This window comes from Netta rufina (assembly GCF_964035555.1).
Source record: "Netta rufina genome assembly, chromosome: 17".
NCBI classification, from domain to species: Eukaryota; Metazoa; Chordata; class Aves; order Anseriformes; family Anatidae; genus Netta; species Netta rufina.
The window spans coordinates 15,375,475-15,402,473 of record NC_140141.1 but is presented as its reverse complement, the minus strand read 5'-3'; the positions used below and the strand labels follow the sequence as shown (position 1 = coordinate 15,402,473).

The following is a 26,999-nucleotide window of genomic DNA, read 5'->3' as shown; positions in this document are numbered from 1 at the left end:
ATGTGCAATAGGAGGCTTAATGGTGCTGGCATCTGATGTTTTTGTTTGTTTGCTTTTTTGTTGTTTTTGTTTGTTTGGTTTTTTGGTTGGTTGATTTGTTTGTGTTTTTTTTTTGTTGTTGTTGTTTTCTTGTGGCCTCCTCCTGGTTAACTTCAAACCAGGTGTTAGTTAAAGGCAATGGTATGAACTCCAAATTAAAGAGAGAGGCAGGCTATCTACCCATTTCTGAAGACAGCTTTTAGGTGTCTAATTCTAATAAGTTGAAAGGAAACCCACCAGACATATGAGCGTCAGCTCTTTGCTGATAAGAACAGAGCAGTTCTGGGTTCTGTCTTAAGGCTGCCAGACTGCCACGTGTCCAGCATCAGCTTACACCCAGCGTGCTTTTGAATCCGATGCATAGTGAAGGAATAAAACTAAAACTTGGATAGTGGAACATAAGGTGTTAGCTACCTGAAACGAGTGCCCACTCCTGAAGCATAATGATGCAAGCTGGGTTAGCTCCAGAATCACTAATTGAGGTGTTTGCTTTTAGAAAGCATAATGATCAAACATCTGTCTTGAAAAGGGATGTAAAATATCCCATTTTCCCCTTACTTATTTTATTATTTTGAAACCTTTCTACAGCTCCGTGTCCATTGGCTATTCTTTGGCTCCCAGCCCACCAAACACTGAGTATCTCAACTCAACAGTGTTGCTAGAGGGTGCTTGGTTATCTTTGAAGATCCAGATCTGCATGTCTTCCTCAATACCTTGTGCTAAGCTAAGCTCCTACCTTCAGTGTCTTTGCTGAGGAGCACTTGAACTCCACTAGAGTTTGAGTTTTAGAGCAGGAGGAGGTCAGATAAAACCTGCTTTTTCTTCTAAGATGATGGTGCAAACAAAACCGTCCTAGGAAAGAGTTAATATTGGTCTGTCTGCAGATGTCCTGATGGAGTGAAGGCAAGCAATGATATTTTATATCATTTTGATATCTGGTCTAAATTAGGCCCGAGGGAAAAACTGTGGCCTATTTAACCCAGCATCTGTCAGTTATCATTATTTTCAGATAACTTTACAAGTTTCAAGTATAAAATTTATATTTGGGGGGAGAATAGGAAATGAGGCTAACAGGAGCTGGATTTGGCTACAGTACTTTTGTTGAAACAGTTTGCAGCGGCCTTCTTGAAGTTGTTACGTGAGAGAAGAATTAAATTAGGCATAGCAATGTGGCTGACGCTGTACACTCACTAGGAGCAGTGTGGAGGGTGGCACAAGGAAGCTGAAGGGAGGGCATTAGCAGTGGTTTTCAATGATCAGTCTTAGTCTGAGTTGCAGCCTTTGGTTAATGGTGTTGCAAGGAAAAGGGAGTGGTCTGCCAATGCGTTACAGCTGGGAAAAAGACAAATGTGATATGGGGGGGGAGTTTTCACTAGCAATGCAGCTGTGCTCATGTCAGTCCAGAAGACAGAGGGAAGACCTCCACAGGTATGCTGCCAACCTCCAGGTGTTTGTTTCTTTCTACCCACCCTGAGCACAGCCAACAAAGTTCCTGGAGCAGAGCAAAGCCCAGGGTGAGTCATTGCTATGTGCTGGTACCTGCCCAGCACATCAGGGAGAAGGGAGAGCTGGGGGTAAAAACCTTATCGTGATTACCTGAAGCTTCTCTTGGTGGTTACCAGGAAACAACATATTTCTGTAATGTTTCTGTGTGGTTGCTCAATTATTAAACCATATGTGGTGCGTGTAGCACATTGGAAAGGGGACTCCTTCCTGCCTCGTGCAGATACCACTGGCTGCAGTCAAGCAGCTAAGCAATTTTTGTACCTACTGTCATCTGAAACCAAGCAGAAACTCTGAACTTCTGGTGACTGACTAATGCAATTGCCCTTTTATTTCTTTGCACTTCCTTCAGGAGTGAAGGGGCTCAAAAGCCTACCCCTGTTGTAAATCCTTGCTTGGGCTGCAGGCATCTCACTTAGTTGCAGAAAACACAGTTTAGCACCGGTGGAGAAGCTCAATTCTCATCCTTCCAGCAGCCTCCCCTCTATATGTGCTGTGTGGTGTGGTAGATACTTGTTTTTTGACATATTGGGATGTGCTGAATGGATTTTGCTGAAACAGAGACTAGAATTTCAAACCTCTTGTATAGCAGCACCTTTCAGTGCTTCTGATTTTTGTAGCAGCTCAGAGTGGAAATTATAAATTGCTGGTGAACACAGCGCTGTCTTCTGTAACAGAGACTGAAATTTACAGATTACGTCAAACCACTGCTCACCCTTCCAGCTATTTTCTAACAAAAATAACGTTAAATTCTCTAGGAGTTGAAGCATTTTTATTTATTTATTTATTTATTTTTGTCCAGCGAGAAGAAGCTCCCAGCCCTGGGACTGGGGATGTGTTTTGGTATGTGGTGCTGGTATTTGCTAAGTTCTAGTAGGCAGAAACTTACTAAAGTAGGAATCAACATCAGCAACTTCAGGAAATGATTATCAGTTAAAGAGAGTACCTGGCAAGTTGGGAAATGTTTATCTTTTATTACATGTGGGATAGAGCCTGAGTCTGGGATAAAGAAGGGCCTTTTCAGAGACTCGATAACATGAGCTGCATTATTAGTCCATGCTGTTCATCAAAGTGAGGTGGTGGCAGGCTTGTTCTACCTCTCCCTCACCTGTGCACGTACCTGACTCCTTTAAATCCTGTGCAGGTACCCTTTAAGCTGTGAACTTCTGCTGCCTGAATCTCCCACATGTTTCTGTTGGCTATGTAACTGCTCAGCTTCTTCCTGTTCGCGTTTCTGGAAATATTTATTTGAAAACAGGAAGAAGGAGACCTCATTTGTAAGAGAAGGAAGGTGGTGCACAGTGACTGTGGGATGTTGTAGATGAGCATCACGAGCTGCACAGATGCTCACCAGGACAGGTTATTGTGATCTCTACCGGCTGAGCTGTGGCTGCTGGGGGGCTGACCTGTGTCGCACGAGCACGTGAAGCCTTGCCGGGGAGTGGGCTCCAGGCCCACGCTTCCTGAGGACGGCAGCACAGCAGCAGGCCCTTTGGGGCTGTGCTGCTTGGTGGGCATCCCGCAGCCAGGCCCAGGGGTTCATTTCCCAGCTCCTCTCGCACCCCTCACGCAGCAGGTGCCTGCCCCAGTCTCATGCGGTGGTGGGGCCCTGCAGATGGAGGAGAGGTGCTCAGGGGCACCTCAGGCACGGCCTCACCCTCCTGGGGGACCGAGTGCCTGGAACTCACCATGCTGGCCCCCGCTCCACAGGCGCTGGGAGCGCTGCCTCCGGGCACCCAGGTGTGCCCTGCGGGCTCCGCGTGCCTTCTTCCCACAGGGCACAGCCGTGGGGCTGGGCAGCGGCCTGGCGGGGGAACGGGTTTGCGAGCTGAGGGTTCGCTGTTCCAGCACGCATGCTGGCTCTGGGGTTTCGAGGTGTGCCCAGCCCTTCTTATGTAATCTGCTAAAATGCCACGTTGTGTAAGGCTGTTGTATAACCAGGGTGCAGGCAGATTTGGGGATTTCAGCATCGAAGCAGCGTTTTCTGTCGAGCGTTCCCTCCCCTGCAGCCTGGAGGGGATAAGTCCTAGGGACTTCCCATCTGCTTTACTGCACACCTGCTTTCAGCTGGGCGTTAGGACAGTGCTGGCTCTGTGGGTTGTTTTTTTTCGTTTTTCAGTTTGGAAAGATTATAAATAATAACTGTTAACACCTGGAGGCAGAGGGGTTTTGTGTCAGGTTTCCAGGTACTGCAGATGCTGATGTTAGAGATGAACAACGACTGGCCATTCAGAGCTACAACTCCCCTTCATAAGCCAGCACACAGGCTAGCATTCAAGGTGTCTCTGCCCCCCTTTGAAAACCGTGCTTGCATTGCGCCATAGACCTGGGGTACAGGCCTGGCCAGGACTGCTCTGAGAAGCCTTTTGCCTTGTGGGAGAGCTCTCCTGCCTGCTGAGACACCCTGCACCAGGCCTGCAAGTGAATCGGCTTGAACATCAGGAGTACAAATGATTGCGGCAGGGTGGTGTGTCTTCTGGCTGCTGCTTTGCCAGCTTTGCAAAATCAGAACTAGGTGGTAGCAAATTGTACAGGGCTCAGTGATGGCCAGCTTGCCTGCTAGCAGCTCCTGCGCCCCTGTACTTCTGGTTTATGCTTTGGGTCATGTGTCCCTCACCTTGTTCCTGCTCAGTGACCTGCCACTGACATGATGGCATAGGACTACAGATAATCAGGGCTTTCAGGTGAACTAAACACATTTCTGTTTATAGACGCCTCATGCTTTATTTATGCACTTTCTTTACATAGACCTGTTGTAATATATAAACACATTCTGTCCAGCACATGGTAGTAAACAATAAAATGACCTGAGATCACACTCCTGCACCTCACACTCTCAGAGCTACCAGCGTGCTGTGAGTGCGACTTATCAGCTACAAAAAAATAAAAATAAAAAAAATCCCTCGGACAAATTAGGATTGCCCACCACCTGCAGTGCCCCTTGCTGTGCACTGCTGCTGCCCTGCTCACCCTGTTGGTGCAGCAACTGTGGTTCCTGTGCCTCCTTCGGGGCTCAACACGCTCCCCACCATTTGTCTGTTATGAGCCTGGGCTGGCAGCTGGTGTTACTGGGGTGAGCAGAGGAGCGATGGACTGCCATGTGCCAGGGGAACTGTGGGTGCATTGGCAGTCCTGGTCCTGCCCCATGTGCAGGGGAATGGTGGGCCTGTGTTCACGGTGGGGATCTCTGGGGGAGTGATGCACTGCCTGACTTTGATCATGGGGTGGGGTGGCCTCATCCTGCTGCGGTGCGGAGGGTACAAGACAGTGCCCAGTCCCTGTTGGAGTGGGCCTGTGGTTTCCCTGCCTCGCTGGGGCTTGTCTGGACTGCAGACGCTTCTCCACGAAACCTGCTCTGGCAGGACAGGCCTTTTGCCAACAGCACGGAGCTTGTGAAGCCGCAAGTGTCAGTGGGCTCGCTGCCTCGCCTGCTTCCCCTGCGTGCCGAGCAGCTTGAGCGCGTGCTGTAAATGAGGCGGAGGGGCCGTGGTGCAGGTGGGTAGGAAACATGAGTAATGGTGACTCATCAGCACCAAGCAACATGGTGCGTGCCGGTGCTCTGGCAGCACGGCAGTGGTGGCCGTGAGAGCTGTTCCTCCGTGAGTGTTATGCAGTGGAAGGGTTGTCTTTAAGCTGAGGATGCTTGGCACAAGTGGTTGATTCCTGCTCCTGCATTTAGCAGCCTCTTCCCAGGAATGAAGGCAGATGTGGTGGGAGCCCGGTCCTTTGCAAGATGTGACACAGCCATTGTGCTTGTACGCGAGTGAAGAGCAGCTTTGCAGGAGTCTCCTTGTTCAGGCAGCGCTGCCTTGCTCCCTGCCCTCCTGTTTCCAACTGACATTACCATTGGCACCACACTACCTTTTACAAAGCTGTCTTGCAGAGGGAATGCCAGGTCTTCCACAGCACTGGCATCTCAAAGGGGTGCTTGAAACAAGCTCAGAGGGGAAATGTATCCTACTGCCTCTGATCACACTCCAGTGACAATGGCACGATTTGGAACATGGCAAACAGGCTTTGAATGTCAGTGCATTGTTCATAGTGAGATATGTGTCATGTTGCATTAGCTCAGGCCGACAGCTACCGGTGGGAAAATATTTCTGCGAGTTCCTCGGAGTGCCCCCACCTCCTACAGGCAAGGACTTGTGCCTGTCATGGCAGTAGCAAAACTACCCAGCCAAACTGGGGAAGCAGTGAGACCATCTGGTGCCTGAACACATGGAAGGTCATCTGAGCCGTGTCCAAAGTGCAAGCCTGCCTTGTGCTGGCAGCATGTTCATGAAGAAAACATCTGACTGTTCAGAAGATAAACCACTGTTTATTTCTTGGTAACCTCTACGCAGAGGAAGAGCAGTGGGGTCGGTGTGACTTGGTGAAAGCCACCATGGCCAGACAGAAGGCAGCAGCTGGCAGTGGGAAGCGGGGAAGCCTCCTTGTTCCTGTCTGCAAGCTGTGGAAATCAGAAGCTTGAAGCACGCTGGGTCTTTTATGAGCGTGGAGAGCAGGACAGAGCACAGCCTCCTCCGGTGAGTGCAAGCAGCCTCGCGGTGTTGCGCAGCTGGGTAACACCACGGAGGGTGGAGCGGGAGCTTGGGAGGAGGTGAAGCCTGGCACTGAGAACCAGCTGGGTGGCATGGAGGGACTGCGGCCCTTCGTTCAGAGCCTGGTTAATCTCCAGGATTGGAAATCTCTTTGGAGCCATCCTGAGTGCTCCTTTTCGGGCTGGTGTGACTCCTGCACATCTCTGGGCAGCAGCTCCTACAGGCGGGCTGGCTGGGGGGGGCCGTGGAGCCCCCGGCCGCGTGTCAGGGCCCTCTGTGTGCCTCCGCCTCGCGTGGCCTTCAGGGTGCCTCCTCTAGGCCCAGCTGCGTCACAGGGGGGCTGCAGCCCTCGAAATGCCTGCCTGCTCTCATTATTTTGTTATTCCAGCATCAGCTTTTTTGAGAGCCTCTGTCTTTATTTTTTTCCAATGTCAAAAAGGTGAGGAGGTCAAACGCTAATGCAGTATTTCTTTCCTTTCATAAAATGTACCTAGCAGATGAGGAGTGTCAACACCGATTTGTTTTTCAAGTGTTTCTGCAGGATTATTTTCTTGTTAAAAGTGACAAGGAGGTGCAGAACTGTCGGCCTTTAGCCAGAGATGTCATTTTGTCTTCGTGTAGGTGAATGGGCACAAGATGACAGAGCACTTTTTTGTGGGAAAGATGAAAAGCTGATCCCAGTTTAATCATTTCCTTGAAATGCAAAAGGTGAACACACTCCTTGTCTTTCTCCAGTGTTCAGTAACAAAAGGCTGGAGAGAGGAAGAGGCTGTTGGGCCTCAGTTTGTGCAGGGTGTTTCCTAATACGTGTTTTTGTGGAACTTTTTTCAGTACTGATGTAAATGGCTTGAGCATGGTTATTCCTTTGCAGCCTTTTTCAAATTTCATTGCCTCTTTTGACAGCCAAATCTGATGTTGCCTTCAGCAAAGTAAGGTGTTTCCTCTTGTAGCTGCAGAATGGGCGCCCGGCTCGGGGCTGCTGGTGTGTTGGCCACCCCTTGGCATGCTGCTCACGTCCTGGCACCGGAGATGCACAGAGCCATTAAACGCCGTGCTCTGGTCCTTCGCAGCTGATGTTTGCTGGCAGTTAAGGAGACTAATAAATGACTCGCCGCTTGACGTAATCATTAAAGGGTCTGCGATGCTGTTAAAATCCTCTCCTCTCCCGCCTCTGTGCAGGCCTTCAGTGACCCTCCAGGAGAGGGAGTGTCGTTGATTAACGATGCCACCCGCTGGGTTGGTGGTGGGATGGAGCCATGCTGGCGTGTGCGTCACCGCTTCTGGCACTGCCGCTGCCAGCAGGCACAGGGCAGCGCGGGGAATGGCGGCTCTGCCCAGGGGGCTGGTGGTGGGCTTCGTCTGGGCTGGTAGGGGTTGAGCCAGGGAAGCCAGCAAAGCAGAGAGGTGGTTGTGTGGAAGGATTCGTGCCCCTGAGGCTGCCTGTGCACTGGGCTGCGCCTGTCCATGTCTCCTTTGCAGGGTTTGTACTGGTGGATGCTGGCCTCCCTCCCCGTGCTGAGGTGTCTCCTGTAGCTGTGGGCAGATCTACACATGCAGCTTCTGGAGCTGATGCTCTTCATGGGGTGTGTGCCAGAGTGTTGCAACCTGCGGGAAGAAGCAGGGTTGTTCCTGTTGCGATTCAGCTGGGCACTGCTCTGGCTCTGCTTCCTTTGTAGGTTTATCCGTCCCGTGTGCTACTGACTTCGCAGCACACAGGGTGTCCTAGCTGAGGCTTGGCCAGACAGGGCTTTCCTGCGAGAGATTTCCTTCACTCTGTGTTGTTTCAAACAGTTTTCTGCCGCAATCAGGTGCGGCAATGAGGAAAGGACACTTTGCACTGAAATCAGAATTGTGCCGTTAAGGTACGTGTGGAGAGCGAACTCTGATATCACTGGAAGTTGTTTTTTCTGAAATTCTCTCGTTCTTTTCAGACGGTCTGACAGGTCGGTTTTGCTTCAATTCGGTCAGAGTAAGGAAAAGAAATACACAGTTTTTAAAAGATTTCCACAGTGATACTTCTGCAGAGAGTCTGCATTTTTTCCTGTAGCAAAGCAATGCCAGAGACTAGCAACCACGTCTTATTTTTTTTATAAGTAGAATGATGAAAATAACCTCATGTGGCAGAGCCTAGTGCTCCCAGACTCAGCAGCTTTGTGCAGATTTCCAAAGCTCCAGAATAAGAGGTTCATAGAGAAAGCTCTGTTTTCTGATTTCTCTTCAGAAGTTGCGTTCTGTTGAGCTGTAGCGGAGATACCGCTGTTACCAGTGGAGAAGCTCCTCTGAGCCAAACTGTTACATGCTTCTGTACCAGCTGAAGACACTGACCCACTGCATGGAACGTTTCCTCGCTGCCTCTCAGCCCGAGTGATGTGTGTGTGCAGACAGGTTGCTAAAATGGATTTTTTTCACATCGGTTGCTAATATCTCCTCATGAAGGCCCCGCAGTTTTAGGACAGCCTTGCTGAGGCATTTTAACAGCGCGCCTGTTTGTTCAAGCTGGTAATAAACAATTTCCTTACATGTAAAAGGATGAAGCAAAGGTAGCTTTTGGAAGGGAGCCAATTTGAAGCTAAAGTGGAGTGCTCATAATCAAGCTATTTAGCTTTCATAGGGGGAAAAAAAAAAAAACAGAGAAACAACTAACCTGGAGGCAACGTATGAAATGATACCTGTAGGGAGATGTCAGACAGCGGGAGCAGACAGAGCAGTGTGGAAGTGGGTGAATCAGTGTATTCTTTTGTCATCACTCCAAGTTCTGAAATCCGACAACTTTGGAGAAAGTTGTAGTTAGAGAAGTAATAAAAAGGCAACTGACTCACATGGAAACAACATCAGTGGAATAAATCTATGCAAAAACAAAGGGAGTGAGGCTCAGGCTGTTGCAAGAGAGACTCTTTGGTGGGGGAGTCCAGTATCCTTACATCTGTGCTGGTGGAAATGCATGTATTAAAGCACCAGAGATGGGTCTAGCTTTGTCTAGAAATGAATTAGCAGAAGTAAATAACATATATCCAGCTTCCCCTGAGTTCTGGCTTCATTAACAGTGATATCATCCTTCGCTTTTAACAGCTTCTGTGATCTCAGGGCAGAGTATTTTAAAAAATAAAATAAAAATCAAGATTATTCTTTTGTTTGGAGGAGGAAAAACAAAGCAAAACAAAAAACTGAAAAGCCCTGAAGTGACCTTTTATTCTGAGTGAAGAAACAGGCATGCTGATGGCTTTTTCAGATACGAAGACTCACAGCAAAGCAACCCAAATGCTAGCCAGCCCTCCTATATGGGAATGCTGCCGACAGTGTACACTTGGCCCTATTGTCTCGGAGCTTGTATGGACTAGTCAGTGGGAAATGAGGTATTTCCTTTTTGCAGCTTGCTTGCATTTGAGTGCTGGAGGTCAGATCCTGCCCTAGCTTACACCACGGTGAAGCCAGCATCATGCTGCTGGTTCTGTCCAGTTTACACCAGTGCGAGCAGAATCAGATTCTGCTCCCAGGTGTCTGGGAGTTTTGACCTTCTGGGTCTTTTGGGGCATCATAAGTTAAACATGTTCTGATTAGCCTGCACTGTAAATCCAACATTTTAATTCTTTCCACATGTAAGATCCAGTCTAATAAGCCAAAGTTTAAGTCCATGCAATCTATTTGGAATAACCATATGGATTAGGAGTCAGACTGTGCTTTTCTGCTTCTTGTATTTATACTAATATAGAGACGTTTGTTAATGCACATGTAGCTCACGCTGGTATCAATTTTTAAAAAATATTACACCAAATGGCTTGCATTAAAATATTTGAAAAGCAGTAAAACTGTGAAAATTTCCTCCTTCTCTCACAGACTGACACACAACTGTGGAACGAAGCGTCTGCAGGCAGCACCCTTTGTCTCTCCCAGCAGGCTTATCAGTGGGGCTGAGGGACCCCTGCGGCAGCACCGGGTCACCCTCAGCCCCTCTGTGCCGTGCTGCAGTTCTCCACGCCTGCTGGGCCAGAGCCACCAGGCACAAAGGAAGAGCCGCCCTGGGGTGAGGAGGACCCAGCTGGATCCAACCCCCTCCCGTAACACAACATGCTGAACCAAGGTGAATTCTGGGCACGGAGAGACCAGGGTCAGTTGTGTGTGGTGCTGGCTGCCAGGGATGTCTGCCTTGTGCTGCCAGAGGTGTTCCAGGCAGGGCTTCACCCTGACGATGCCCTCCGCATGCAGGGAGAGAGGTTTGGAGATGAGAGCAGCAGGGCTGCAAGCTGGACGCTTGCTCTGATACTGGAGCTTTTGCATTTGGCAGTCATCAAGGTTTCCTGTCCTTTTTTTTTTTTTTTTTTTTTTTTTTCCTATGGTAGCCTTGTTACCTTAGGAAGATCCCCTTCTTCCTGTCTTTCATTTGTCTTACCAGCGCGGTTCTTTGACTTGTCTTTCTGCTTTCCTGTTTTTCTCTTATTTCAAATCCAGAATTTTATTTTAAATACTATTTTATAAGAAAAATAACAATGCTGTGCTTTTTGAAGCTTTGCTGTTGTGCTCTGCAGGGAGTGCCCCTCAGGAGAAGGCTGGGCAAGCCTATTTGCAATCATCTTTCCTCTCAGCACCTGCCAGCGCCGGCTGGTGGTGGGCTTTCCTTGTCCATTCCCAGCCCTCACATGGTGCACGTGAAGCTCTCAAGTCCCTCGTTTACTGCTAGCGCTTGCTTTGCCACTCGGTATTCCCATGCTGGTCACCATTTCCTGAGCAGCAATGCGAACCTCCTTGACCATATTTTATCCACTGTTTCTGTTTCTTGTTAATGAAGTAGTTGCTTCATTATGTTCCTGTAGCTGGCAGTATGAGGGCACTGTGGAAGAGAATATGCTGAGGATAGTGAGATGAATGTCCCCAAAATGAGGAAAATGATTTCAATGTGTTAGTGGCTTTGTTTGTTTTAAAGAGGAGTGGGCTTGGCTTTCTCAGAGACAGGGAATGCTGATGCAGATGGGTAGTGCCTTCCCTGGGAGGGCTTGGAAGTCCCCCTGGTCCAGCGTGTGCAGGAGCAGCGTCCCACGATGTACCAACACCGAGGAAGTGCTGGAGCAAGCAGAAGAGTCCTCGTCTCAGAGCCCTCAGTCTTTTACTCATGTTGCATGGTCTGATGGCCAGACATGGCCTGAGGAGTCAAATATCTTCTCTGGTCCAGAAGGTATTTCTTGTAAAGATGCATTTTGACAAAAGAAGGGAGCCTGAGTTACTTTTCCCAGGGTAGTGAAAGCATCTGGGCTAGGATTATAAAGCAGTCAGCTTGTTATGGAAGCCAGAGTCAGGACCTGGGGTCTGAATGAGTGTTGGAAAGCATTTCCAAGTGGGAGTTGCACTCTGCCATCCGTCATTTGTTCAGACGGAGAAGAGGGAGTCAGTGTGAGACATGGCAACTTCTTCCTCCCTGTCTCCAGCATTAATCTAAATGCCAAAAAGCAGACCTTGTGGAATGCACCGGCATTATTGAAAGCACTAGCCTCTAATTCCATATGGCATGAAAATATCCCCCAGGTAGTGTTTAACAGACACCCAGCACTGTCTCACAGCTTGTAGGTTAATGCAGCCAGCTTGGCTGTTTATTCATTCCGGTATTAGGCCATATTGCGGAGCCGTTGTGTTAGGCTGCCTAAGGTGACAAGAGAGCCCAGGGAGAGAGGAGTGCAGTGGAGACGATCCGAACGCTGTGCTGGAAATTGTTTATTGAAAGGAAAGGATCATATTACACTCAATTTTTGCTGAGTTTATCTTGGTTTTTATCAGATTACACACGGGATAACTCATCAATATTGTGATCCTGCTGACATGTAAGTGAGTCGCTGCATAATTCATGGCTGCTGCAGAGCTCTGGCAATAGGAGGCACATACTTAATTAGGCACTTCACCGTTTCACTCTTTTGGAGCAGCTCTGGGACTGCACCCGTGGAGGTGGATGCTGCAGTCACCGTGCCTGCAGCTGCCTGTGGCTGCCTTGCAGAAGTCGTGCTGGCGCTGTCCCACGGCATCCCAGTACTCTGTGGCAGAGGTGCTGTGTTGTGGCCTTGTGGCACAGCCTTTCCCTGGGACACGCGGCAGCACATGCTCTCGAGGTGCCATGGTGCACATTCGGGTGCAGGACCATGCAGCCTGTTGCGGGGTGGTTCAGCCCGTGCTGTCTGCAGAATGTGTTGTGGCAGAGCGACTCTCCGGAGCCACACTGCTCTTGAGGTGATCAGCAGGGACCTGCTGCTGCACGTCTCTTCGCCTCCACGCACCGGTGTCCTCCCTGCAAACCATGCCGGCAGTGGGTGCCTGGCCCTGCGGCGGGGCTGCCCATGCCAGCTCTCTGTGAAGGAGGAAACTTGAGGCTGATGCATGCAAAGTTCAGAGCTGAGCCCTGAGTCATTAAATAACACTGTAATAGGCAGAAAATGCAAAGAAAACTCAGTAATGGCCTGTTAATTTTTTAATGCCTTTATTGAGTAAGAGACAAAGTAACTAATTCCCTTCCCTGTGCTGAACAATTCAATAAATTAGCTTTACAAAGTTTGGAGCAGATCAGAGTACTGCAGCTTTGATTCCTGTGCTTCGCACTGGGGTACACGCAACTTCTGCAATGTTTCCGTCCCCTGGGCAATATTTCTAGGGATGGAGTTAAAGGAATATTACTTCCTCTTTCTTCTTCATTACTATCTGGTCTTGTGAGGCTGCATCACAGCCCACTAAGACTGTTCTCAGCTGTCTGAGAACTGAGCTGCTTGGGGGTCAATCTGTCTGTCTTCTGGCTCTCTTGCTGTCCTTGTGGCACCTATTACTCTTGCAGCATTATCAGCAAAAGTGCACTTTAAAAAGCTCTGGTTCTGCCTCCACATATCCTGAAATGCTTTGTGAATTGAGGTTGTGGTGATGGTGGAAGAAGAATAGGTGTATTACCTTCTGCATGATGTACAGCTGATGGTACAGGCATATTTTGACCTATGGAGCCAAATACACTCAAAGTAGATCAATACATTGAGAGTGATGATATATTCAGCCCATGCTGTGTGTATATTTCAGTGGTGACGTCTCTCACAGGGCTCAATTTCCAAGCATGAGTGAGTTGATTTGAGGCTTGCATCAGCAGCTGGCACCTAATGCGGTTTTTATGTGGGCTAACTCCAACCAGCATCTCCAGGTTCAGAGCACGCCAGCCTGCGCAGGGTCATGGTCTCAAAAGGACGTGGCAGGAGCTGCTGCACTGTTGCCACAGGCTTGGCAGAGCCTGCAGCAGGAGCAGGGATGCTGTGCTTGCTGCAGGAGGCTGCTGGCACCTAGGCTTGGCTGCATTTTTGCTGCAAAGGAGAATAGCAGCCCATGTCTTCTGCTCAGTGAAGCCCTCTTCACAGTTGTCTGAGGCGTTTCCCTTTGCACTGTGATGTTAGTGGCATGAAGCATCACGAGCCATGCACTGGCTGATCAGCAGCTGGGTCGTCTTTTTGAATTGTCCACGTTTTGTGCTGTGTCCTGCTGGGAGCTGGCGGATGGGAAGGGCCCCGTGCTCCCACCCTCAGACCTTTCTGCTCTGCCACCTCCACCTGTGGCCCACCTGCCCACGGGATGTGTGCTCTGGTGAAACCTGGAAACCAAGGAGGGCCAAGGATCCGTCCCATGGGGTCCAGCCTCTGTGAGGGCTGGGGCCCAGGGCTGGGGAGGGGAGCGACATCCCAGCGGAGACAAGGCATCCTCCTGTGCCCTCAGGGAGCACGTTAAACTGTGATGGTGAGGGGTGTGGTGTCTGTTAGCTGTAGTGTTTAGTTCTGAGAACCCACGTTACCCATAAAAACATCCTGTCCTTTATGAGTCTTCTCAAGTTTGGATCTCAGCACCTTTCTGCAGCAAAGTCCTGAGCTGAATTACATGTTTATGGAAAAGCCTTGCTTAGCAGTTCAGAATTTCTCACTTGGGCTTCACTCATCGTCTCTTCCTCCTTTGGCTTCAGGACAGAGAAATGGTAGCTCCTGCTCTCCCTTCTCTGGGCCACGTCTGACTTTATATATCATCCTTATCAGACCCCTTCTTAGTCTCCTTCCCACGGTCAGCAACTCTCCTGGGGTGTGGAGTCACACTCACGCAGGGTTCAATGGTGGGTCCCTCCCCAGCAGCTGGTCTTTTATCTGGTTGTGTTCAAAGCTGTGTGTGTGCCTCCCTTTCTTTCACAAGCTGTTTGAAAATGTATCAGGGATAGTTAGATTTTTTTTTTTTCCATTTTTGTGGTGCTTCCCTCCATTAATTTCCTGGTTGTAGTACATTACTCATGGATAATTAAGAGTGAGCTATTAATACAACATTTAATATTCAAGTGCAGTGAAGAGGAGAGAACAATAAGTCAAGGAATCATATACTACAAGGCATTTTGGTTTGGTGATGAATTTTTTTTTGCTGGCTTTGGCTATCAGAGCATAGTGCTCCTTCCATTTAAGTATGGTCCTGAGAACTTCATTTATTGATAGAATACAAATAGGACATTAAATCAGGGGAAGTGAATTTGAATTGCTGGCCATATATACAATTATGAATGGGATTGGCTACTTCTGTCTAGTGTATCTTAAGTTAGGAGAATTATGTTAGAGACAGCTAAAGAGAGTTTAGAGTGTCTTAAAATTAATGAGATTGAAGTCTGTCTAGGAAAAAAAATAATGCCAAAATGCAGTTTGAGCACTGGGGCCAAAAGATTGCTTTACAGAAGTGATCATGCTTTATCCAGATGGAGAAATGTTGGTCTGGTAGGTTGTGCACCAGCATCAAATAAGTGTGTTTCAGCCTGAAGTGCTTCTCCTTGCCGCCCTCCTCGCACACTGGGAATGAATTGATTGCCAGTAATAGAGAGGAGAAGGAAGCTTGCAGCCTGACTCCATGCTTCTGCGCAGCTGGGAGCTGAGGCGATGATGAAGCACATCACAGGGCTTCCCAGCCTTCTGCCTCTCCAGTTTCTGGTGTCTGATCCTAGCTCTGAGCTCCATCGCTGTGTACCTGCTTTTGGGTGACCAAGCCACGCGTCTGCAGAGCCCGCTGCTGTTACAGGATTCTGGAGGTGTCCTGTGGAGCCTGCTCTCTGTTCTGTGCCGTGTCCATAGAGCTGCGCAGGTTTTCAGGCGCCTGCTTTTTTGTATCATGTGCTGAGGCAGCCAAGGAGAAGCAGTATGTTGCTTTTCTCCTTGTGCCAAAGATGTGCATGCATACTTTGGAGATGAGGAGTCGGACTTAGGTCCATGAGCAAATCCCAGGCAGGGGGTGGTGGCTGTGGCAGTGTGTGCCTGGCTGTCGGTCACCATCTCCGGGGCGGGAGGTTCGGGTGGGCTCCCCGGGGAGCTGGGGCACCTGGGGCAAGTGCAGAGCCTCTGCCCCACATCGCAGCTGGGCGAGGTGAGAGCCTTCGGCACAGCAGTGTCCTGCCCAGCCCAGCTCTGGCTGGGGTGGGAGCACTGCGGGGGCCCTGTGGGAGGCTGCTCCTCCAAGCTGTGCCCCAGGAGCTCTCTGGAGACGGAGCGCGTAAAGATGTCACGAGTCAAGCACATGTAAAGGTTGCCATTTACAAGCAAGTAATTGCAAGAGTTACCACACAGCTGTCTCTGAGACAGCGCAGGGTATTATTATTTATATCCAGTCCATTTGCACGCTGCTCGGATGTGAGTCCCTGCCCCCAGACAGAGCCATGGTGCTGCGGTCTGCCAGCAAGCACTGACTTTGATACGGTACCTGGTTTTGCTGCATCGGTTGGCCAGCTGTCTTCCCGTGATGTGGGGGCTTTGCAGCCAGAGGAGGGGGGCTCATCTGTCGCCTGTGTGCTGGGCTACCCCGTCCAGATTTTGCATGCAGAGATGTCCCAACATGGGGCTTCTAGCAGCAATGACAGCTGCACCTGATCACGCACACTTGCATGCACAAACACCACACATGTAAATACTTGTGCATTATTTTGTTTGATGAGCTGAATAATTGGTTGTTTACAGATCGGAAAGGGTAAGTGTGCTTGTGACCTTTCTTCTTGAGGATTGTTTATAGTTAATGATGATCCTGCTAACTATGCCCGTTTCTTTAATGGGGCTGTTCTCTCCTATGGGCAGTCTCTGTGCTCTCTGCATCCTAAATACAAAGTCCCTAATCTCTGTAGGGATAAAAAAGACCAACCGATCCCAACCGTTCTGAAAGAAGGAATGTAATTAAACACAGGAAGTATATTGATTCTCAATTAAGCAGCAACAAAACAAATTATTTACTGGTATAATAAAAATGTTGTCAGTGTTGACAGTATTTAGACATAGAGCTTTCCTGAGTCCATTGTGTACACACATTTATAAGTGTCATATAAATAGCTACTTTTGTCAATGAGAAACATTCAGTAGAGCTGCCTGTTGTAAAGTAGTGTTTGCCTCTTTGGGAGCTAGGCTGGTAGCAGTGAGGAGAGGTCTGTGTCCAGCTGAGGCTGCTGGCTAGCACCCCTTTCGCAGGCAGTGGGGCTCCAGCAGCGCTGGTGTCCAGAAGGTCGCTTGCCATTACAGGTGCCAGTGCCTGCAGTGCACGGCAGGGCTGAGGGCTGCGTTTGGGTGAGACCTGGATCCTCAGAGGTGTTTTACATGCAGTGTAAGCATTTAAAACAGTTCAAGCATCCAAACCAGGTTGGACTTGAACATCCACCCTTGCAGACCCTGTGCCTGTGCTCCCGTGCTGGAGTTGGCAGCGCCTGGTGGAGCTGCAGCGCACTGCTGGCTGCTGCTTGGCTGCTGCTTCTGCCTCCCATCCACTCCCCTCTCGAGACGGGTGCTCTCTGGGCAGATATTCTAACTGTTGTCTTATGTAGCTTGCGGTGGGTCTGCTCTCTGGGCATTTGGGTTTGGGTTTCCCCAACACCTGGCAGCCCCAAGATGCTTGGCTGGAGGAGCAGTGACTGCCAGGCTGCCAGTGTTCGAGGGACAGCAAAGGGTTGGCTGGGAGCTTGAGCTGTTCTTCACCACTGGTTTTGTACTGGGCTCACCTGGCTGTTTACTGGGAGAGAGACCTACTCAAGTTTGGTGGGAGAGAAGTCAAAAAACAAACAAACAAAACCAAACAAACACTAATGCTAAAAGCAGCTCTGTGTGCACCACATCACTGGATGGCTGTGCAGCTCTTTTGACTTTTGTGACCTTCGGATGCAGGCATGCTTTCTGTGAAGAGGAACACCGCATTTGGTATTTTTTCAATTTCTTTAGGCTGGAGCAGTGTGAGCGTGTGTGGAGCTGAGAGCAGGAATGTGGGGGAGGGGACGGGTTTCAGCAAACATTTCCTTACCAAAACAGCCCTGACCTTTGCAGGGCTGAAGCTGTCTGATACAACAGGCTGAACCTTTCCAGAGTAGAGCTCGAACCTGAAATATTTCAGAGCAAAATTGATGGCTGCTGCTTCAGCCCCAGTGTTTACATCCAGCGCTCGCCTGGCTGCTGCTGTGAGGGAGGGAGAGGGCCTTGGTGAGCCCATGTGAGAGCTGTTGGGTCTCATCTTCTCCTGTCGGCACTCAGGGATGCCCATGGGCAGCAGAACCAGCCCGCAGGGTGGGGATGGATGTGGGACGGCTGCGTGGTGCGGTGTTTTGGTGCCCTCGGGCCCACGGGGCTGGAGGAGCGGCGCTGCGGGCAGCGTACCCCACGGGGACGGCCGAGATGAGGCCGGTGTCGGCGCGGTGCCGGGCGGAGGGCAGCGTGCGTCTCGTTGGGGGCAGGCAGAGGTGCTCCGTTCATCAAGGAGCAGAGGGTCTGTTTTTCCATGCACAGGACTCGAGTGCTGTTAATTGAAACCAAGCGGGGAGCGTTTCCCTGCTCCTACCGTGCGTGATAATGGGAGCCGGGCTGCGGGAGCTGTGCTGCCCGGCTGTCCAGCGGCCGGCTGAAGGAGATGCTGTTTGCGTGTCCTGTGGTGAATAAAATTAATCAACTCTTTACGTCTGAATGACAGCCCAGGGACTGTACTCAGGCTCTAGCTCTGTGTGGAGTGGCTTCATCCCAGTGCAGGTCCTCTGGGGCCTGGAGCTTTCGATTCATTAGTTGTCAGGCTTGTAGGTGGATTCTGCATTAGGTCTTTAATTTAGTGTATTGCCATGGGCTACTGACCACATGACACTGCTCAAGTGTGAGCAAATCTAACAAGGATCCGGGACTGCTCTTTAATTTGGTGAGAATAACAGAGTGAATAGGGGCCCAGAGAGTGTTAATCATAAAGCAAAACTAGTTGGAACCAGGTCAGTTGGTGCTGATTTTCAGTATAATGTGGACGGAGATGGTAGCAACAGCTCTGGAGCTGCAGCTGCAGTGTGTGCCCTGCTGCTGCCGGGAGGCAGGGAGCTGAGCCCTGTCCTCTGCTGGTGGGCGATGGGCCTGTATGGGAGGCACCATGCAGCACATCAGTGAGAGCATGCTGTTATATGCTGTTGTCTTCTCTTCTTTTTCTCTTGCCTCCTCCTGTCAGCTCTGTGCTGAGGTCCTGCAGGCCCAGCACAGTGCCTGTTGGGGCTGATGGCCCAGCACGGAGCTGTGCTCAGCCCAGGAGGGTGAGCTGGGCTGAGCACTGTGCCTGGCTGCTGCCCTTGTGTCCAAAATGCCCTTGAAAAGGGGAAGATGATGTTAACGAGCTATGGAAAATCCAGGAGTGTAAGCTTTTTGCTCTCCTGTGAAAAGGCAGTACTACATGTCAGCCCTAGCTCCTACCCACACATACCTTGATTGTACTTGGAATCACTCAGCATAAACACCTCCCAGAGCTGCTTGAGCCTTCTATTAAGTAGCATCCAGTCCCCATGGTTAGATTTGTTTCATACAATAAACAAAATTGTGCTGCTCTCCTGCTGGCTGTTCCTGGATGGGGTGCAGCTCCCCTCTGCATGAATCACACAGATTTATTGCATTATATTGGAGTGGTGCCTGAGCTTGGCTGGTTTCTTTAAATCTTTTTTTTGGAGAGGGGTGGGCTTTAGGAGAAGGGGCACAGAAATCCTCTGTAGTAATTCCTGTTGACTGCAGTGACCAGTGAGGCAGAACTGATCAACTGCAGGCTTCCCTGCTGCTGAACTCTGCCAACAAAGTGCTTACATCTGCTTTTATACTAATGGGAACTTTATGGACTGGTTTCCCCCTCCAAGGAGCAAATTCCAGCAAGGTCAAAATCCAGAAAGTTGCCACTTGAGACCAGCAGTGAAGCCCTGAGCCAGCTTAAGGAGACAAGGTTGCACCGAGGATCTTTTGGGGCATGAGATCTAACATTATCGCATGCAACTGATAGCCTGGAGCCTTCCCAAATTCTCTTGCTGCAATCCCACTTCTTGGCTGCATGGCCCCTTACTTAGTCCCTGCGATTCCTGTGGGGAGAAGAGGGGTTTCTCCTGCCCAGTTTGGGAGGAGCAGGCTCTGCAGTAACCTGCTGGTTGCTGGCCCATCAGGGCTTTCCTTGCTGTGCCGGGGAGCAGGGCCTGCCTCTGGCCTCTGAGCCCTCCTCTGCTCAAGGCAGTGGTCCTGCACCAGCCCCGTGTGGCTCCAGGGCAGGCAGTGCCTACGGAGCCGTGCTCACTGTCATGCATTTGGGAGAGGCATGTGGAGGAGGGCCCCTGGAGCAAGCTGCGTGAGGAGCCACACAAATGCCATGTGCGGCACGTCACTGAACTGTACCCTTCAGCATCACGCAGGCTGTGGCATGTTCAGCACAGTTAAATACAGAGGTGCAAGGCTGCATGTTTTGGGAGGCTGGGGGCTGTGCTCACTGTTAGTGTAGCGTTACTCGAGCTGCTCCCATGGGAGGCACCCCGTGCTGTGAAGAGGTGGGTGCTCCATGTAGAAGCTTGAACACAGACTGAGAGCTCTGACTGCGGGCTGAGCAGAGCTGCCCGGCGGTGGGGAGCGAGGCCGCCTGGGCATCAAGCACCCGCCAGCTCGGAGCTGCTCTGAGCTTGTGCTGTGAGTGTGTTGGATACCAAATCTGAAATGATTGCTTTGAGGGTGTGGATCTTTTAGAATTTAATAAATGACCATTCCCCATTAATGTTTATTAAGGTGATGAATACTTTAATTTGTGCAGAAGAGAGTTTGCAGAAACATAACTTGCATCTACACAAGAGTTACTGTTCATTTTTCAGGAAATATAATCGGTCCAGACAGGGCCTGCTGAATTGTGGCCTGCTTTGGCAGCCTGAGTGTGAAAGATTATGGACGGTCTCTGATTAGCTGTCTCTTTTTTAATCTAACGTTGCTGAGGTCTAATTGCTTTGACTTTGACTGAACAGAAGATGGTTTGCTTTGTGGCATCCCACGGAGCTGTGTTCTGTCTGTGCAGCTGCTGGCCCTGGGCACGGCGGTCAGGGCTGGGGATCCCCAGCCTCCTCTGTGCCAGTGCATTTATCCACGGGTGCACATCCCACATTGCTCTGCCCAGAGCTCACTCTGGTTTTGTGCTGTGTGGGGTGCTATTAGACCCAACTTCTTACTGCTCCTCACCTGAGCAAAAACCTGCCCTACCCCTGGTTGTGCTTCTGGTATTGAAGGTGCTTCTGCCTCCTGTCCTGTGGGGTACCCACATGATGTCCACTGGGGACCATCCGTCTGGGGCAGGGTACAGCCAGGGAATCTTGGCCTCCTCTGCTGTCAGAGGCAAGAGCATTTGGCAATGGGGGGAGTTGCAAAGCACACGTGCAATAACGTCTCTATTGTATATCTGGGCAGAATGGGCAAATGTTTAGCTTGTGGTGTTATGTTTTCAATGTTTGGACTCCACAGCTATGAGGGATTGATGAAGAATGCTTGTGCCTGCACTGGGAGCATGCAGGGCACACCGTGCGGTATTGTACACATGGCCCTTCTGCCACTCCTGGTCCCGTGTTAGACCAGCCCCATGCTAGAGAGGGTTTGACTGGGGCTGTGGGCAGGAGGGGAGCAGAAGGGCAGCATAGCTTGGCTGCAACAGGCGAAAAGGATGTGTCCTGACACCACAGCTGGCTCCCGACTGTGCCCTGTAGGGGCGCCTTGCTCTGAAATGGCAAGTGGGTAACCTGGCCCATCCCTGTCTGATGTCTTGGCTTGGTTTCCCCTGCAGTGGCTGTTGAAGAGCTTAATAAAGCTGGAGAGAGGCAAGAGCTGGGCAGGACCTGCTATCCTGCCCTGTGCAAGTGGCTCCAGCAGCTGCACTGCTTCCTCCAGATTGCAGCAGTTTGGGATGTTTCATGCTGGCAGCCCCACGCTGCCCCGCAGACCCCTGTGTGGAGGCCATTCCCTCTTCTCCTTCCTTCACCTTGCTCAATGCTTTCCCTTATTTTAGCTCTTTGGAACAAAGCCCATGCCATCCTCCAGGCCCCCTGTGGCATAGGAATGGCTGGGGTGTGGCGATGGGGTGAGGACAGGGCTGATGGACAGGAACAAAAGGTGCCCGTGGCAGGGGATGGAGAAGGGCGGGCAGGGAGTCTCCTGCCCTGCATCCCGGGGGGGCTCTCTGCTGCACAGTCCCCAGGCTCAGGGGCTGCGCCTTGTCCCCAGCCGAGCCCAGCTCCGCTGTGCAGCCCACCAGAGCTCTGGCATGAGAGGCTCGCTCCTGGTTGCCAGAGACGTGGCTGCTTTCCTCGCAGCCTGCAGGAAGGGGCCTGGTCCTGCTCTGTGCCGGGAGCTGGGTGCTTCCAGAGGGGCCGAGCACCGGCTGCAGCAGCCTGTCTCCCCGTATCCTCCTGCTGCGGTCTGTGGCGACGGCTGCCACTAAACCAAGTGAAAGGCGATTTCAGAGCAGGCAGCAGTGAATGAATTCTGTTTTTCTCAAGCATTTAGTGTTGCTTTCAGTTTGCTTTGATGATGTCTTCTCACAACTAGTGTAAACAGACTGCGCAACGGGGAGCACTCACATGTGTACAAGAAGCTGCACATGAAAGGCAGAGGCATCTTGAAAGCCATAATAACGCTCTGAGTGCCAGTTAAAGGATTTGTCACCAAGAGCACTTTACAGATAGAAAGAACTTATTAACTAGTGTGACTAACAGCTTGCAAGGTTTAATTGATGTGTGTTTGTTGTCCTTTTATATCTCTCCCCCTCGTCTTCCTCTTGGCACTGATTCCAGCAGCAGCCTCTGAGCTCTCTGAATAGGTACCAGAATGAAAGCAGAGGCCAAGCGCTGCCCTGGGTCCTGGCCTGTGGTCGGGCTGGGGCTGCACCAGTCCCAGGAGCTTCTCCACGCTGTCCTGTTCCCATCCAGGAGCTGAGGCCGGGCTTATTTTCTTGCTCTCTGTTCTGTTATTCTTCCCTAAGAGATGCTGAGTTTTTGAAGATAAAGCTTTTCAATGCATGAATAGTATGGATAATTAATGTTTCTGCCAGACAGACTGCTCATTGCAAGATTGATTGACTATTAAGGTCATAACGCATAAGCCACCCACACGAAACAAACAGTCTAATGTTAGACTTCAGCTGAAGCTGAGAGTTGGTCAGCTGTCCACGGTCACAGTGGGGGCTTCCAGTCATCTGTCAACAAGTGATTGATTGATGTGGACACCTTCCAATCTTATTCTGATTATTCTCAGCAGCTTGCCTGGTGGCCATTTTTCAGGAGTTGGCAGCATTCAGACCTCCAAGACTCAATGCAGCGACTGCATGGGGGTTAACCCTTTCCTTTGATCTGAAATGTCTTTGTTATGGGCAACAACAGCAGCACATGAGGGAAGGACTGTTTTTATGAGCCCTGATTACAAAATATACTAGGAAACTCCCTGTGATCGCATGCGAGAACGATGCTTTGACTTTCAGGCATTTCTAATTAACTTGGCCCAAGTAAAGCTGCAAACGGGATCTGCAGAGAATCCATCTGGAGCAGAGCAGATACAGTGCTTTGTAACCCAACTTCTTTATCACGCTGTCTTTAGTGGGCAGTTTAATGTGCCACAGAATAAGCTGTGCATCAACACCCCAGCAGCAGAAAGACAAATTCTAATAAGTCAGGTAGGAGTGAGTTTGGTATTGGGGAGGAGAGGGGGGAAGCAGGGGGTTTGGTTGTAATTGTTCTGGCATGAAAGACAATGAGTTGGAGAGCTCTGTTTTTAAGGATTGCTCTGAATTCACTAGGAGAAATTAATTGCCTGGATGCTTTCTATATCTATACATGAAGACAACATAGATTTTCTCCACAATATTTTATGTTCATGTTATGCTTTGTATGTGCACATGCATGTCAGTGGGAAAGTGAAGTTACAATTATGCTACGTAGTGTATGCTTACAATATATGAGCATGTTAGAGGTTTCTTTGGTAGCGGGCACTTATTGCAGATTTCCATTTTCTTTTACATTTTTCAGCCGTTTTATTTTAACTTTTTTGGAGGGCTCTGTCACCTGGCCTGCTTACCTTCCCATTCAGTCTCCATCCATGGTATTAGCTTTCATAATGTACCCTAAAAAGCCTGCCATGGGGAAACATCAAGAGCCCTTTCTCCTCCACGAGTTAGATCTTTATGCAACTCAAGTGCATCATTGCATTTTTATGGTGCAATCTAAATGCTGTAACTTAACAGAGCTGGCACAGAACTACTGTGCACAGTGGGAGAGCTGTGTTGAACTGCTGTGGGCTCTGGTGCACTGGCATGCATGCATTGGGATCCCAGCACAGACTCAGGACCCTTTACGGTCCCCTAGCAATTGGTTGCAGTCTGATTCTTTTTTTTTTTCATGGAAGATGCTGCAATAGGGCCATGGTCCAGGACCCCTTAACATCAGCTTGTCTGAAGCCACAGCACGCTGCTGTTAGCTGGGCATTTGTAACTCCTGTTGAGTTTTCCTAATCCAGTCTGCTCTCCCTCCCTTGCAGGTTGTGATTCAACCCAGAGCCACGTGGATGCCCTCTCGGACAGCGTCCCCAAGCAGCACCATGCTGGCCTTGTTGCCGACTGTCTGCTGGACTCCAAGGATCATCTTCCAGCACACAGCTGGGCAGCCTCCCACTCAGAGCTGCTGCACTGGGCCGGGTCGCTGGCAGCGGCGCTGACCTGCACCTAAGCAAGAGCACGATGCCCAAACACCTGCTAGGTCCGGCCGGCTCCAGGGGAGGCAGAATGGACACGAGTTTCAGCTAGCCTTTGCCCACAGGCAGGTGCACCATGGCCATGCTGACAGAGTGAGGTGGGGTGTACATATCTTTGTAGAGGGTATACTGGGGACTAGTGCCACACTGGGGAGGCTGATTTAGTTGCATAAACACCACCAGCCAGTTGCTTTTATAGAAGTTGCCTCCCAAAGACATTCTCTGCAGAAAGGGTGCAAAGTGCAGAACTTCAGTGTGGCCAGAGATGCTGACCAGCCCTTCCTGAGACAAGGACCCTCTCCTTATCCACAGCAATGGTGCATATGGAGTGGCGGCATCAGCAAAAACCTTCCTGGGCTCTGCTCCCACACCCGCTCAGGCTCTAAGGTAGTTGTTACCCATCTCCCCTGCTGCCAGTTGTGCTGAGCATGGGGCTGCCTTGGCTCCTGAAGCCCAGTCCCCTGCTCCGTGGGTTCTTGGCTTGGTACAGTGCCTGCCACGTGCCAGGCAGGGCCTCCTGCCTGCTGCGTGGAGGCCAACGTGAGCTGCCAGCCTGCCTGCAGCCTGGCCAGAACAGCCAAGGGCTGGGAGTGAGGGCAACCTTGCCGTGCTCCCGTCTCTGCCAGAACCTGCAAGCCTTGGTGTCCCTGTGGTGTGAGCCCAGCCAGCGTGGCCTTGGGGCTTTTCCTGAGGCAGAGTTGGTATAATAACACTGATGAAAAGCTGATTAATCCTTGTAAGTGAGCAGCAATAGCTTTCCTCTAGAACTGAAGAGATTACCACTGATTTGTCATCCTGATTGTTTCAAAGAGAGGTGCAATTAGTTGCTCTAATTTAGCTTCGCTTCTCACTGAGTGGCATGACAACTGAGATGTAATCAGTAGATTTGCACAGGATGGCAGCCACTGATGGGTGCAGCTGTGCCTGCCACCATTTCACGCTCAGAGGTTGGTCACCGAAATGGTGGAGCACCATGTGCACGAGGGTAGAGCTGCAGCGGGACCGGACCAGGGGCTCGCAAGTGGGGGCCTCGTTTTTGCAGCCCGCTGAAGGAGACAACAAGGAGGGCACTGCAGGAAAGGCTGCCTGCCCGAAGACATGTCTGCTCAGGCTGTGTGGCCCTGGGTTGTTTCCTAGGACTAGTCCAGAGGTGAAGGTAGCTCTCCCCAGCCCAGTGGTAGTTTACCCATCCGCAGGCTGTGCCAGGTAGCACCTGGCCGGGTGCTGGCGCTTGCCTCTTGTTGACTTGTTTGGACCAGTCCTTCCAAGGGGGACAAACACAGTTCTCTCTCCGTAATGACTGCCTGTGAATGATCTCATAATGAAGCAAGTGCTTAAGAACCTGGCAGCTGCATTAGGCAAAATGTGTGCGCTTAAATCTGAGTATCAGCAGTGCTTCTTACTACTGCCATGTCAGATCTCAGAGCAGCCTTTAAGCCATGAGGTTGTGGCTGAATGCATCCGGAGGGTGCTAACAGGAAGGAAAGGATCCCCTCTTAGAAAAGCCACTTTGTTTCCTCCACAGCTTTACTGAAGATGCTATATGCTGTTTGACAGACCAGCACAGAAGATGCAAGGATAAATACAAGGAGAGTTGGTCCAGGTTAGAAGAAGAGGAAGCACGCGTTTAACGGCAGTGGTCTGCTATAGTCTCCATCCCAGGGTGATCCCAAAATGAGCTCTGTCAGCATGGCCAGGAGGGGGGCATTCCTCCTGGCTGCCACCTCCTCCCTGCGTGTCCTGGAGACAGGCAGCAGGAACGAGGGCTTTGTGGAGCAGTCCTTGCTTTCATGTGTCAGCAGCCCTGCCCTTGAGCTCTTGAAGAATGGGACTGAAGGCCACCACCGCCTTCTGCCCCTGCTGAAGCCACGGCTTGCTGAGGTCCTGTGTGAGGCCCGAGTGGGGCCCTGGTGTGAGTCCTGTGCTGCAGGAGGCTCATGAGGAGACAGCAAGGGCAGTGAGTGCCTGCAGGGACCCCGGTGCGGGGCGTGTTCTGTTGCGTTGGGTGTGGGCATGACAGTACACTTAGGATGTATTAAAAAAAAAAAAAAAAGGCATGAAAGGAAACTTGTTTTCCTTCCTCTGCCTCCTGGTTATTGTCCCTCTCTGGGCAGAGGGGAGGGGAACACGTGGTATTTCAAAGTCTGTCCGTTTTCAGTGAAACAAGCATAAAAATTCAATTCAAAATGAACAAAATAAAGATGCTTTAAAAACAAAAATGACTTCTGGCTGTTTCTTGGTTGAAGCTGCCTTTTTTTTTTTTTCCCTTCCCTGGGAAGGCATTTTGTTTTTGCAGCACGCTGGCCGTGCTCGCTGGCTCGGAGCGGCTGCGCGCTGGCCCCCGGCAGCCCGTGCCCCCGGCCCCCCGCCAGCACCGCGCAGCTGCTCCTCTCGTGTTCCCGGCCGGCGCGCCCATGTCACTGCAAGGTCGTGCTTCTCCCCCGGCTGCTCGGCCCCAGCTCGGCCACCACTTGTCATCCGCCGCCGGGCTGGTGGCCCTGTCCCGGGGCACCCAGCCGTGCCCTGTGCCAGGATGGGCTCCTGGCCCCGCCTGGCTTCCTGCTGGGGGTTACACCGCTCCTTGTCCTCCCCTTGACGAGAGGAGCTCCAGGTCCGGTGCCAGCTGCTGTTCTGCACCCTCACTTACAGGGTGTGGGGTGTTCCCACCTATGCCCACTCCTCAAGCACAAACGTGGCCCGAGCCTGGTGCTCAAAGCGTGGTTGATGTTCTGGATGGGGAGGGAAGGGGGTGAGCTGCCATCCCTGGAGGGCAGTCCTCACCTCGGGTATAGTGCTGGAAGCATCGCCTGCTGCGCTCCTGTCCCTGGGCCGGGCACAGGTCATGGTGGCAGCCTGCCGTGTGTGGTTTGGGGATACAATTCTGAAGGAGCGGGGC

The 26,999-nt window shown here is 50.9% G+C and overlaps 1 protein-coding gene across 1 annotated transcript in view; it reads left to right on the top strand.

Moving 5' to 3' along the window:
• MN1 (MN1 proto-oncogene, transcriptional regulator) overlaps positions 1-25,457 on the top strand; it is a gene marked incomplete at its 5' end in the record, with an annotated part of 104,967 nt that extends 79,510 nt beyond the window's left edge. Inside the window, one exon of the mRNA XM_084297046.1 lies at positions 23,891-25,457. Coding sequence (XP_084153172.1) covers positions 23,891-24,078 — 188 coding nt within the window. The 3' untranslated portion in view covers positions 24,079-25,457. The remainder of the gene's footprint in view (positions 1-23,890) is intronic.
• Positions 25,458-26,999: the final 1,542 nt, after the last annotated feature.